This window comes from Morone saxatilis, unplaced genomic scaffold, assembly GCF_004916995.1.
Source record: "Morone saxatilis isolate NCDOM2014 unplaced genomic scaffold, NCSU_SB_2.0 Contig9, whole genome shotgun sequence".
In the NCBI taxonomy this organism is placed as follows: Eukaryota; Metazoa; Chordata; class Actinopteri; family Moronidae; genus Morone; species Morone saxatilis.
Window position 1 is genome coordinate 14539799 of NW_023340268.1, and position 12890 is coordinate 14552688.

General features: G+C 41.7%; 1 protein-coding gene across 2 annotated transcripts in view; it reads left to right on the plus strand.

Annotated features, from left to right (window-relative positions):
* Positions 1-12027, plus strand: part of rftn1a (raftlin, lipid raft linker 1a) — a 22555-nt gene extending 10528 nt beyond the window's left edge. For both annotated transcript variants that reach the window (XM_035681542.1, XM_035681543.1), the window contains 8 exons: positions 1376-1559; positions 3729-3837; positions 6547-7321; positions 7447-7650; positions 8930-9039; positions 9238-9341; positions 9725-9800; positions 10111-12027. In XM_035681542.1, the coding sequence (XP_035537435.1) occupies positions 1376-1559; positions 3729-3837; positions 6547-7321; positions 7447-7650; positions 8930-9039; positions 9238-9341; positions 9725-9800; positions 10111-10542 (1994 nt within the window). In that variant the 3' untranslated portion in view covers positions 10543-12027. The remainder of the gene's footprint in view (positions 1-1375; positions 1560-3728; positions 3838-6546; positions 7322-7446; positions 7651-8929; positions 9040-9237; positions 9342-9724; positions 9801-10110) is intronic.
* The last annotated feature ends 863 nt before the right edge of the window (positions 12028-12890 follow it).

Sequence of the window (12890 nt, forward strand, 5' to 3'; positions counted from 1 at the left end):
CTCCAGCTGGTATTATTATTATTATCATCACTGTACTGCTTTTGATAAGTCCCCACAGACACCCGTTTAAGTATTTGCTTGATGAAAGGCTCTCGTGGTTCCAAGCCGCTATGCCAAGCTGATGTGATGGTCGGATTTTCTCAGGGAGTCTTTTTTTTCCTTCTCCCATTGTTTACTGAGATGGGAGTCAGGAAGAGTGTGTGTTCATGTGCTTGTATCCTAGCGTGCTGGCCAGCTTCTCACACGTGTGTGTTTGTGTGTGTGTATATGTGTGAACACGCCAGATGATGGAGAACAAATTGAAAATGAGATGGCTTGCACATCTTTTTTTTTTTTTTTTCTGTGTGTTTTTGTGTGTGTTTTTGTGTGCGTCTAGTTAATTTATTCAGGTTATTTTCTCTTCTCCAGACCCATGCAAATGAGATTGAATGGGAAAGGATGACAAGCATTCAGGCACAAACAGACAGCCTCATCTCTCTCTCTCTCTCTCCTCTCTTTCTCCAACACTGCTCTGCTAACTGCCTCTCTTTCTGTCTCCCTTTTCTTCTCTCATCTCTTTTTCCATGCTTCTCTCTCTCTCTCTCTGACACACACACACACCTGGCTTCACTCAGCGATACACTAACACACAGCAACACATGCATGTGTTCCCTTAAAAGCCTGTAAACAGAGAGAGGGTTTTACTACAATGGACCGACCCCGAGAGGGCGGTTCACGCAAACATTACGCTCTCCCTGGTGGATTTGCCGTGACAGTTTGCTTCCATACGATAAGCTCTGCCAACCATTTCCACTGAAGTAAAGGGGTTTTCTGTCCATTGTGTTTGGTAATAAGGGAACCAGCTCTGTGTTAGCGATTGCTGCTAATACCACACACCCAAACCAACAGGCAATGTGATAGCATTGTCTTTCCAACCTTTTGATGTATGTGTGTGCATTTTTGAATTATGTTCAACTGTCTGTTAGTGTAGGTCAAAATGTGGTGAAGGGAGTCGGTGTGTGTTCAAAAGCGCACGCTTGCGTAGGTCTGCATGTGTGTGTTTTCCAAAAGCCTGACTGTGGCTAATAGTTCTGGTGTAATTAGTTTCAGATTTAGCGTGAAGATGCCATGTGTTGTTGTTTAGTGGCAATTATCCTAAAGAAACATGTTCTCTCTTTGTTTCTTCACACCCTTTGTCCCTCTTTCTCTTTCTCTCTCTTTTTTCCCTTCCCTCTTCCTCTTTGTTGCAGCTTTTATGCCCTTCCAAATACCTCACTACTACTCTTCCCTGTCTCTTAAGCAACCTGTCATGTCCTTGTCTTGACCATTTCCCATTACCCCATCTTATCTAACCTTGTTTTTCTCCCTCCCCTCTCCCCCATTCTCATCCCTCCAGAGGTGCCGGTGTCATCGGTGCTTTGTCTCTCCTCAGTCAGAGAGCTACCAGTCCAGGTCAGGGAGCTCTACGCGCAGGGTTTTGTCCTGGTCGCTGTCCACCCATTTGTCCATCCTTGCGGCCCTCGTCATGCGCACATCCAGCGCCAGCTCCACCGGGCCGTGCTGATCAGAGAGACGCCAAGGTACTCAAATTAAACACACCCTAGTCTTCAGCTTCGGCGCCAAATGAAACAGTTTTCACTATAATGATATATGTAGCTGATTGATTAAGATAAATGAGATGATTCATTTGCAACCAGATTTAGACAATAGTTAGAAGATAGCAGCTTTTGCCACTTCATTGTTTTGACATGAAAACCAATTGAGACCTATTATCACAAGCAAAACTCCGCACCTCACCTCCTTCTCTTGATGTAAAATTAATTGCAGATGAGTCAGCCACAAAAGAATTGCTAATTTTAGCTCACTGTCCCAATTCTTTCACTTTTGACTATACATGATAATATACTATACTGTGTTTCTACATTGTATACTGTGCATCTCTTCTGTAACCCAGTTATTCTTTGGTGACACTGAAAATTCTAATATCAGCACTGCTACAGCATGGTAGCTGAACTTTATTTTCAGTATCTCATTGAAGTTACTGACACATCTGCATCCAAACAGACCCATACATGCATGCAGATCCCTAAGACTTTTTGGGAAATATATTAAAGAATTAGAAAAAAAAAACATTTCAAAGTTTTTTCAGTGACTTTACAGAGATTAAGGTACCATCCAACTCATAGGGATCTTATTAGGGATGAGCAAATACACCATTATCTGCATCTGTGTCTGTTCAGCCAATTCAATTATCTGTATTTGTATCCATAATAGGAATGGGTGCGATTTAAAGTAGACATGGGTGGTGCTTAAACCAGAAATGGGTAGGGCAAATCTAATTTAGTAAATTCAAGCCTGAAATTGATTAGAATCAGATCAGAATTGAGCTATGTTAAAATAGTTTTCTTACTTATACACATTTTGCTCAGATGATACTGGTAAAAAGTACATTATATGTACCGGATAATCCGGAGTATTCGCTCAACCGTATATCTTCATATTCTTTGTTGCACTTTACATACCATTTCCTAAAACAGTTATTTTCTGACACTTCCAAACCATATGTGAGTGACATACAATACATCCACATTCTCTCCAACATGGGTGACATCAGCTTACTAGAACTTAATGATGGATGAAGAAATGTCTCTACTGTACAGAGACAGGGACCCCTGTGGATCAGTCTTTGTGTCTTCCCACTCAGACAACCATGGTTACATATGTAACCTTCCATTTGCTGTCACTTACTCTTTGCAATTAGAAAAAAAATAAGGAATTAACATTGCTTAGACTACAATTTGGGACATCCTCTTGTGTTCTGTGTACTCTTTTTATTGCGAATTCAAGGAATAGCGTATTGTATACACACTCCGTCACACACAAACACTAACACACACACTCTAGTGCACAGGCAGGTGCCGGGCTGCGCCTTTGATGCCCCTCCTGCCAAGTGGTCCTGCTGCTTCCTGGCACCTGTCACCGTGGAGACGGCTGATTGCATCACCAGCGCTAACCAGAGGGGAACGGCACGCTGAAAGAGAGAAACCATCTCTCCATCCTTTCATCTGCTTACTTCAGTGATGGCCGTCCCCTCTTTTTCTTTTGTCCTCCGCACCCCCCTTCGTCCCCTTTACGCCGCCTTTTATGTCCCCATCACCGCCATTCCCTTTCATCAAAAACCCTAAAAATGAAAGAAAAAAAATCTGACAGATCTACTGTTTCAAATCTAGCTGAGAATGTCACTCACGCCTCAGAGCACATGATATTACCATGGCCTTCCCACTGACCTCAATCCAAATCTAAAGAGGCGTATCTCAATACTCCTTTCATGATCGTGTCTTGCAGTGGGAGCAGAAGGAAATACGGTCCCTTTTTCTGTCTAATAAGTCGTTGTATTGTGATTTCAGTGAATGTGTGCTCTCTTTAAATGGAAAATTCACCCTGTACCAGAATTGACATTATGTTTCTGCTGTGATCATTCTGGGTCAATGAGTGCTCGTGAACATGAGCGCGTCTGCCAGAATCTATAGAGCCGAGTCTCGTTTAGACTGTAATGTCACTGAGTGATGGAACTGCTCTGGTGATAATAGACAGGAAACGAACCTAAAGAAAGCAGTAATGTTGTAACATTATGAGAACCTTTTTACATTTTTTGGTTCGTAAGGGCAGAATTGAATTGAGCTAAATGAAATCTGGTTGATGCTTTACACTGAATATTTGTTTAAATTCTTTCATTTTTCACCCTCTAGTTCAGAGAAAAGCCAACTGAGGTGGGGAAGACATCGGCTGGAGACAGATGTGTGTGTGGCAGGTCACCAGGCTGCTGACCCAGAAGTGATACAGAGCTATGTCAAGAGGGTGAGTGCAATGATGCCAGAACAGCTGCTTTGGTCTAATATAATTCACTTTTAATTGATTTGTCTTCAAATAGATATGCCTGAAGCTCCAGATAAGAGTAATGTTTGCTCTTGTATGATGCAATCAACCTTCTACAAATGATCTTTTTTTTTTTTAGTATGATTTCCAGATTGGATCACATAGGATCTTTGTGCACCATAGCTTTAATGATGAGCCTACCTGCAGGATCAAGGGCTTAACATTGCTAGAATTATTTTGAGGAAAGGCCTTCTAGTGAAAATATGTAAGGGCAAATCTGAGGGACACTGAATGCTTCAATTAAAAGAAGAAACCAGAACAGGAATGATATTTTAAATCTACACTTGTTATTTGTTGAATACAGTGTGAGAGGGTTAGGGTGCACCAGTCCAACTTTTCTCCCCCAAGTACAGATTACTCAACTAGTGATGTCTACTGGTGTAGATTTGATACCATTGCTCTGCTTTCCCCCAATTGAAACTGTATACCTTACTGCAACTGGAAGCAATTGTATAAGATAACATGAGGCCAGGGTTCGTTAATTATTTTTTCAGAATAACATTAGAAAATGGAGATGAGCAATATTTTTTTCAAACAAAATTGGAATCAAAGGGCAGCTAATCAGAAAAACAGCAAAATTTACTTATGGGGGGCAGTGCTCCCAAGCAACCCTACCCTTCCCACAAGCCAGTACCCTATCACATGTCCTGCCCGCCTCATGGGTGTCTTCACAGGTGGGGAGGGGAGTAGAGAGAGTGTGACAACATTAATATAATAATGAAATAAGAATATAAAATAGAACATAGTCATCATCAAGTTGAAGAGAGACCCAAATGAGATGATTTAGAAGAGGCAACCAGGTGTCACTGATTGAAACAAGAAAGTGCATTTGTTACATTCCAGCTTAATGAGGTCAGTATCTGCACTCATACAGATCCACCATATTGAATCAGTGTATCCCTAGAGAGTATGTTATGTTTGGTAGCCATGTAGGGATCTGTAGAGAGGGAGAGGAGGTCACAGACTACAGGCAGGTGGTCAACACTTGAGGCCAGTGGCTCGAGGCTACATTAGCCACCTCTAGAATAACACACCTGAGTCTCGGACCAAACTGTTAGTGGTCGAGTTGCATTGTGGGCAATGTAGGCAGCAGGTTTTGACAAAGAAAAAGAACGGATTAAATAAAATATAAAAAGATATTGCTGGTTGTCGCCTAGGTTTTTTTTAATGTCGTGAGTCTGACAGAGTTACTCGAGTGCAATGCTATATCAGTGGAGTTATCTATGTCTCCACTAATCTATGCAGAATCCGTCCCTCCTCCTTCTTTGTCTCCATACTTGTTGCACTGTGTGTTTTTCGTGTGTGCCTTTCATGTTGGCGCAGCACTGCTGTGACAGTGAAGGAAACATTACAGGGCTCAAAAGGCTGCAGGCAACTGACTATAATTGCCTGTCTGTGCCATATGGTAACTCTGCCTCTTGTCCTGACATGCAGAGCTTCTCCAATTCAAATGGAGCAAATTTGATTAGAGGTTTTCCATTTTAGAAATTGCAAATTTACCTGATTGGAAAGATTTTAACAATATTGGATTCCCTCTAGTTGTATCCCATGTGACACTGCTCACTGTCCTGTAACTGGGAAACTGAAAGAGGAGCTTCATAATGAATGGAAGGTTACGGAAGTTATCATAAACTATAGTTAGACTTAGCCCCAAGATACTCTGCCAACCACAGCGTCATCACTGGCATTTATCAGCTGTAAAACTCACTTTTAGTCTCTCTGCTCATGAATTCGCCAACAGTCCTACAATGGGAAATGAAAATGTGCTCTATTGAATAGATTTGCATCTGAACACCCATAGAGCACAAAGGGAAACCTGATTGGATGGAAATGCACATCACTGAGTATAATGTGATAGGCTCCGGCAGCGTGACATGAATAACCAATCAGATCACAAGCTGCCAGAGAGAGTTCGAGATAAGGACCCAGGAGCAGTACCGGGCAGACAGAGTGACAGGCTGACGTGTGTGTGTGTGTGTTCAGTTTTAAAATTCTATACTTTTGTTTTTCCAGCACTCACTAGCCCACCCACTCTCAATCTGTCTCCGGACATACTCATCGGATAAAACTGCGTGTAATTGTGAGCGTCTTGGGCGGTAATAGAGAGACTGTTTAAATATGTGATGTGTGTGTGTATGGATGAGTGAAGTGCCAAAAGTAGTGGGTAATAGGGGAAGATGTGTCTCATTATTGTTTGGTGGTAGTTTGCAATCTGATTTCTCTCCCGTTGAGCCTTTCTAAAACTGTCAGCCCAAATATCAACTGACAATTAACCACCAGAGCTCCAGGGGAGGGAGCTGCACACACAGACACGCACACACACACACACACACACGCTGTGTATGTACACACACGGATGCGTAGAGATAATGAGGTCCTTTTGTCATTTGAATATTTGATCTTTGCAGATGATTAGGTAGGTTGTTATTTTGCAGAATATCTACCCTGCGTACATCAGCCTTTGTTTGTGTGTAAATGAGGCTTTCTTTGTCTGACTAGTAGAAGAGACGGCAAATTTATTTGTGGTGCTTTGAATGACGCTGTGTCATATTTATGTGTCACTCAAATTTATTCTAATAGACTTTATTGGTGTGTGTGGATATTAACACTGTGTGCGTGTTACCCCTACAGATCCAGGACGTAGCAGAGCAAGGGGTGATGTTTGTGGGCTTTCTCCAGCAGCCGGGCGGAGGACCCTGCTTCTTGGGGCACTGGGATCCTGAAGAGCTGTCCTCCTTACATTCAAGCCCTTCACCCATACATCGAGACCCCTTCAGCACCAACACCAGCCCAACAGATCCTTTAGAACCACATCATAATGACATAGAACCTGACCATCACCAGTTTGAACCTCAAGAATTAGATCATGAAGGCGTAGAACATAACACACAGGACCACAAGCCTTTGGTGCTGAGAGAGCCGGATTTCAGTCCTCTAAAACCCATTCAGAGTTTAGAGATTAACCAAGAAGAGTCCAGCGAGCAAGTCCAGACCTTACAGATCAGTCTCAAAGAGTCACTAGACACAACAAACTACCCTCAAGATCACAGCAAACTCAGTGTAGACACAGTTCAGTGGTGTCCAAATCAAAACCCAGCAGAAGCCCAAGGGATCCAGCTGTGTCCCAGCCCTCCAGAAGCTGGTATAATCAGACAACAGAAGGGCCATCTACCAGACCTCAAAGAATCCACAGAGAAACATTTGAACCTTTCCAACCAGAGAGAAAGACAAAGTTCAAGCTCAGGCAGCTGGCCCAGTTCTCCAGAACTGGATCGAAACCATGAAAGAAAATCCAGCTCCACCTGTACAGATGGGCAAAGCAGAGTGACGACACACAACAACAACAATATCCGGCTTAAGAGTTCAGAGAAAGATAATAATTCAACTTCACCACCAGCGCAGGCTAGTAAGTAACCAATTTCCTGTTTGTAGTGGGGTAAATTGTGTAAATTGTAGTGGGTGGACGAATCATCATTATGCGAATTTGGTGTCCAATTGTCCGTTTGACTATTTTTGGTTGTGTGCCTGTAGGGATGCAGCTCTTTGCCTTGTACAACCACACAGGGGAGCTGAACACTTCTCTGAGGTTCTACTCACTCAGGGTGCCACTGCGAGTACAAAAGGAAGCAGGGCTAATCACAGAAGTTGACACACATTGGCTTGATCATATGACTCAGCATTTCACCAGCGGCGCGCACCTCATCGACGGGTTTTTCCACCTTGAAAATGATAACGGTATGTTTTGTGGTGGCCATAGCAATCAACTATTGCTGATCATGTCATTTGGGAATCACTTTCACCCTACAGTCATACATAGAACATGTGTATGTAGGGCATGCCACATCCTGAGTGCCAAGTCAAACCAGAAAGGGGCACAGCGTAATTAATTCTTACATCATCACTGAATAGCTCATGTGAGACATAGTTGATATAATGGCTTCATCCATTTTTGGAGTTTTGATTTCTTCAAAGGTTATCACTGTCAAGACTGTTTGCATCAATCAGAGGCACAAATTCACCAGCATTGAACTCCGCATTAAATTAAATGATGCCATCTATCCCATTTAAATAGATTGATTTTGGTCTTGAAATCTATGAATGCTGGTGTGACCAAGATGTTTTAATGTATGTGCTAAATATGTTATCATCTTAAAGTAAAACTCCCCCCAATACCACAACATAAACTCCTAATTGATTATTTTTTAAATCAGTTGGTCAGAGTCCTAGCAGACAGTTGCCTGTTTACATATGCAGCAGATGCAAAGCAACAGAGCATTCATTTGTAGTGTGTTTCTGCCCACCTGGCGAATGTAAGTACGATACTAATGCTCCTTTTAGCTTCGTCTCCACCAGTTCCTAAGGGAAATATCCGGCTCTTTAGCAACTACATGCTCCTATGTTCACTAGGTACTAGTCACTAATTCTATTTGTCACCTGTCTATTGCTTCACTGGTAGAGTACAGTTTATCAGAGCTTTTTCCTAAAAAAAACTGCCCTCTGTGGCTGGAAACAAGATTGATGACAACAGTAAGACTGAAGCAAAACAATGAAGTTTTGGGTCAGGAAACCATTGGCCGAGCTGCAGAGTTGGATGACAATTATCTGTAGGGGGGGTCATCAGTAACATCTTTCACATAAAACATAGTCGTTTGATCTATTGTCAATATAAGAATATGTATTATTGCAGCTTTAAAGTAAATGTTTCACCTTATCTTCTGGCTTTAACTCAATAATTTTCACTGGTTGAGCTCCACTAGTTCAAGAAGAAAAAGCTGCTCAGGCTCACTGCTGGGTAATGAATGATACAGTATACATGGAGTTATGTGCCCTAAGTCCAGGGCTTACACCATAAGTCACTGTTCAGTCATCCATGGAATAAGTAGGCTTAAGCCAAAGGGAACGGGGGATCAATAGTGAGAGATTGGAGAGTGGAGATGAGCTTATAACTCCTGTCTGAATCACATACATTCTCCCGTTTGTCTGAGTCTGTCTCTAATTTGTCCTGTTTCTACAGACAATGGGGTTTCGTCCGTGGATAGCGTGTTCATCTTCCAGAGCTCTGCAGAGGAGACAACTAACACCTCCTTCGACGCCATCGTAGTTGAGCAGTGGACCGTTGTTGATGTGGGTCTTTGAGTTTTTAATACCTTAGAGAAGACGTGCACTTTGAGAAATCGTTTGTGACTGAAGGCTTACACAGTTTTCTGTCAAACATTACATAAGAGTGGAGATGAAGGAAAGTAGCGTGTGTGCTTGTGGCTGAGCTTAGATTTAACTACCTGCACGCGTACTGTAACGTCTGTGACTCTTTCTCCCATCTAGGGTGTTGTGGTGAAGACAGACTACATCCCTTTGCTCCAGTCTCTGGCTCCGTATGGATGGAGGCTAATGTGTGTGTTACCCACACCAATTGTCAAGACCAACAGGTACAGAACTACACCCCAAGATACCAACCATAAACTCACATCTCTACTAAACCTGTCTTTCTTTAACCACCAAAAATCGATGAGGACTTATTGCATTGCCTGTGTCCTTCTTTTGGGGATAAGGACAGAAAGTGTAGCTTAGATACACAGGACAGATGGTTCGAGATCTGACAAATCATGATCATATGCTGATCTCAACATGAAACTGCTTTTGAAATCTGTTGGAGCTGCGAACAACACAGTCGCTGATGTGCTGTTGTCTTGTAACCTGTCACTTTGCAAACCGCAGCGGTGGATTTCAATATATGTAGCAGTATGCAAGCTCCTCAGATTATAACATAACAGGTAACAGTAGTAAAAGTGCTGCTCTTTTCTTTCTTTAGTGACGGCAGTTTGTCGACCAAGCAAATCCTTTTCCTTCAGAGACCCGTTTTGCAGCGCAAGAGAAAAGACTTCAAGGTTTGTTCCCCTCTGTCTTCCATCTTCGCAGCAAATCTGTCACTTATCTCTGTTGTGCCTTTAGGATACGTGACTTTATGTCACAGAAGGTGCCATTAAAAAGTCATGTTACTAAATATGGGATGTACAGCAAATATAAACCAGCTCAGGAAACATCTAATAATAGGCAAATAGTCGACCTCAAACTGTACAGGAAAGAGGCGTCAATAAAAGAGGCTTTGTTGTGGTTTGTCAGGTGTCTGGAGAGATGGAAAGAAAAAGACATGGCACAAAGCGCAAAACTGTCTCAAACACTTCCATTTGGTTTCAGATGCTGAGCCTCAGGGGTCGCAGCAAGGCAAAGAAGAAATCTACTGGAGAAACGCAAGAGGAGAGAGAAAACAGGTCCCCTGTGATGGAGACAGAGATGGACAGGTTAAGAAGAAACACAAAAGAGGAGGAAGGAGAGACAGATGGGAGGAAGAGCAGGGACAGCGGAAGGAGTGAAGGAGCGGGCCCTCAGAAAGGTGGAGAGGAGAGCAGAGAGGATGCACAGCATCAAAAGGGCTTCTCGTTCCTATCGGGGAGCAGGGCGTCTGTTGAAGAGCAGGAAGAGGAAACCGAAATTGACGAGGTCCCACTGTCCAAGCAGGAGAAGTCGGTGAGATGGACAGATGTGTGTCAGAGGGATGGAGGAGGGGTCAAAGAGGAGGTGAAGATGGAAGAGCGGATCAAACAGCAGCTGTTTTCCGGTGTCTGTTGACACATTGGGCACGAAGCAGGCAAGAAAGGGGAGCTGAGACCTGTTTAATTCCTCAAAAAATGCCTTTTAAAATAATGTTTTGTTATTTTTTGTTCCTCTGCGGACAACCCAGATAACTCCGTTACTAGACATCATGTACTATTACTTTTCCTTCAGTCTGCTCTGTTCAGGGCATTGCCGCTCTTGAGTCTTTGAGGTTGTAGCTCCCATAAACGGGAAAAGTGTTGTGCAGTTCTCTGCTTAGGGTCAGTGTTGCTATTTGATGTGCCATTATAGGAAATGAAACAAAACTGTAAAAGGCTATAGAGTACAACCTAGAGCAAGTCTCCAGTCCAAGCCTTATTATAAGCCCTATAAGTATTATTTTCTTGCCCATTGTTGTATTTTAATACTTTCTTGTAATAGGACTGTTAAAAAGGGAGTACACTGGGCTCACTGTATTTTTATATGTAAAGTATATAATTTAAGATAGAAACAAAAGGGGAAAAAGTATGTAGTACACCGCATTAGAGCCTGACTTATACATCTGCATTAGCCAATTTTCACAGACACGTATATATCGGTATTTGCTTAAATACGGCCGTTAATTAACAAGTAATTGCAGTAGACAGTTTTTTTTAGGTCATTTAGAAACTTTGTCTTCATTATATACTCACATACTCATTGTCACTAGAGTTTATTTTCAAATTCTAAAAAAAATTACTTAGTACTTACAGAATCTTGGTCACAACTTTATTAAATTAAGGGATCCTTACCAAAAATGTTTGTTAAAAGAATCGGCCGATATATAGTTCTCTATTGGTATTGGCCAGGCTCTACACTGCATTTGAGATATTAGATGGTATGTTTTATGGGGCCTAAGCATTAAAGCGTCAGTTTATGTAAATTATTTTAAAAGAAATTTCTGTCACTTGGCTCTAGTAGAATCTTGCTAGTTTTGGTTTTATTTGGTTTTGAGATATCCATCTCTGAGGTTTCTTTACCTCAAAACAATGGAGTTGAAAGGAATTTTGTTTGTGGTGCTCATTAAATAAAACAAAACCAGAAACGTCTCCTTCCAGAAGCAGTGTCCCGGATACTCTAGATATTTCACAGAATACACCGTCAACAGTTTTCTTCGGTAGAAAACAGTTCCTATGGAAACTGATTACAGTAAGGTCTGTATATTATCTAGAGAAACTGGGACATTGCTTCTAGAAATAAATTTTTTCTATTCTGGGAGCGTCACAAATTATGTCCATTAACCTCCATTGTAATGGGGTGGTAGCACAACCTTCAGAGACATATCTCAATACCTGGCTGAGTCAAACCAAAATTCTCTTTTTGGTTAGATACTACAAGAAGTGGGAAAAACAGTTTTTGTAATTGGGGGGGAGCTGACCCTTCCTCTTCAGAAAATGTGTAAATTAGAAATCAACTATTTATTTCCTAGACCACCTGTGTTGTGTATGAGTAGTGTGACATGTAAGTCTTTATATAAAAGCAGAGGTCAATAAAGTGTTTGAAAACACATCGAGTCAATTTCCTTTATTTCCTTTAAATCTCACGTTACCAGCATAAACAGTTTTCCTCATATGAGGAAGAAACGCAGAAACAACTCGAAAATGAGTCTTAACGGCGCAACCCCCCACTGGGAGATGACAACAAGAAGCTTGCAACCATCTCCAAGGGATGTTCAGTGATCCAAGCCAATCAGAGACCACCTGGAGGTTCCATTACAGTGCACCATGGGATACTCACTCCACCCCGGGATGAGAAACCGTTTATGGGTATGTGGATGTGTGTGATTGAGTAGAAGTGTATGTGAGACACTGTATGCATGTAACAGTGTGTGAGTGAGTAAAACAGTCAGCCAATATGTGGGAGAATGTTGGGTTTTTGACTCTAATATACTTGGTGTGAAGTTTGCATGTGAGTAAAATGTGAAAAACAATCCCTCCAATGTAACTCGAACGCATCAGTCAAACAATTTTAAAATCTTAAGTTCTGCAAATAAATAGCTCTTATTAGTTATTTATAAGTATATACAAATAGTATAACACTTCTAAAAACACATTTTCTCAAATTAGAGGTATTTTGATGTCTTTTCACTAAAACACTACATGTGTAGTGTAAAATATACAGACTGCTATTGTTTGCACTCATCTTCTATAACCTACAGGCTTTAAAGCAACAGTTTTACGTTTTGGGAAATACACTTAGTCGCTTGCTTGCTGAGAAGATTAATACTACACTGAAGCCAGCAGCTGGTTAGCTTAGCATAAAAACTGGAAAGGAAGGGGGGGCGGCTATCTGGTACAACACATCTTGTTGGTTTCATCTGTACAAAAACCAGAGTGTAAAAACAA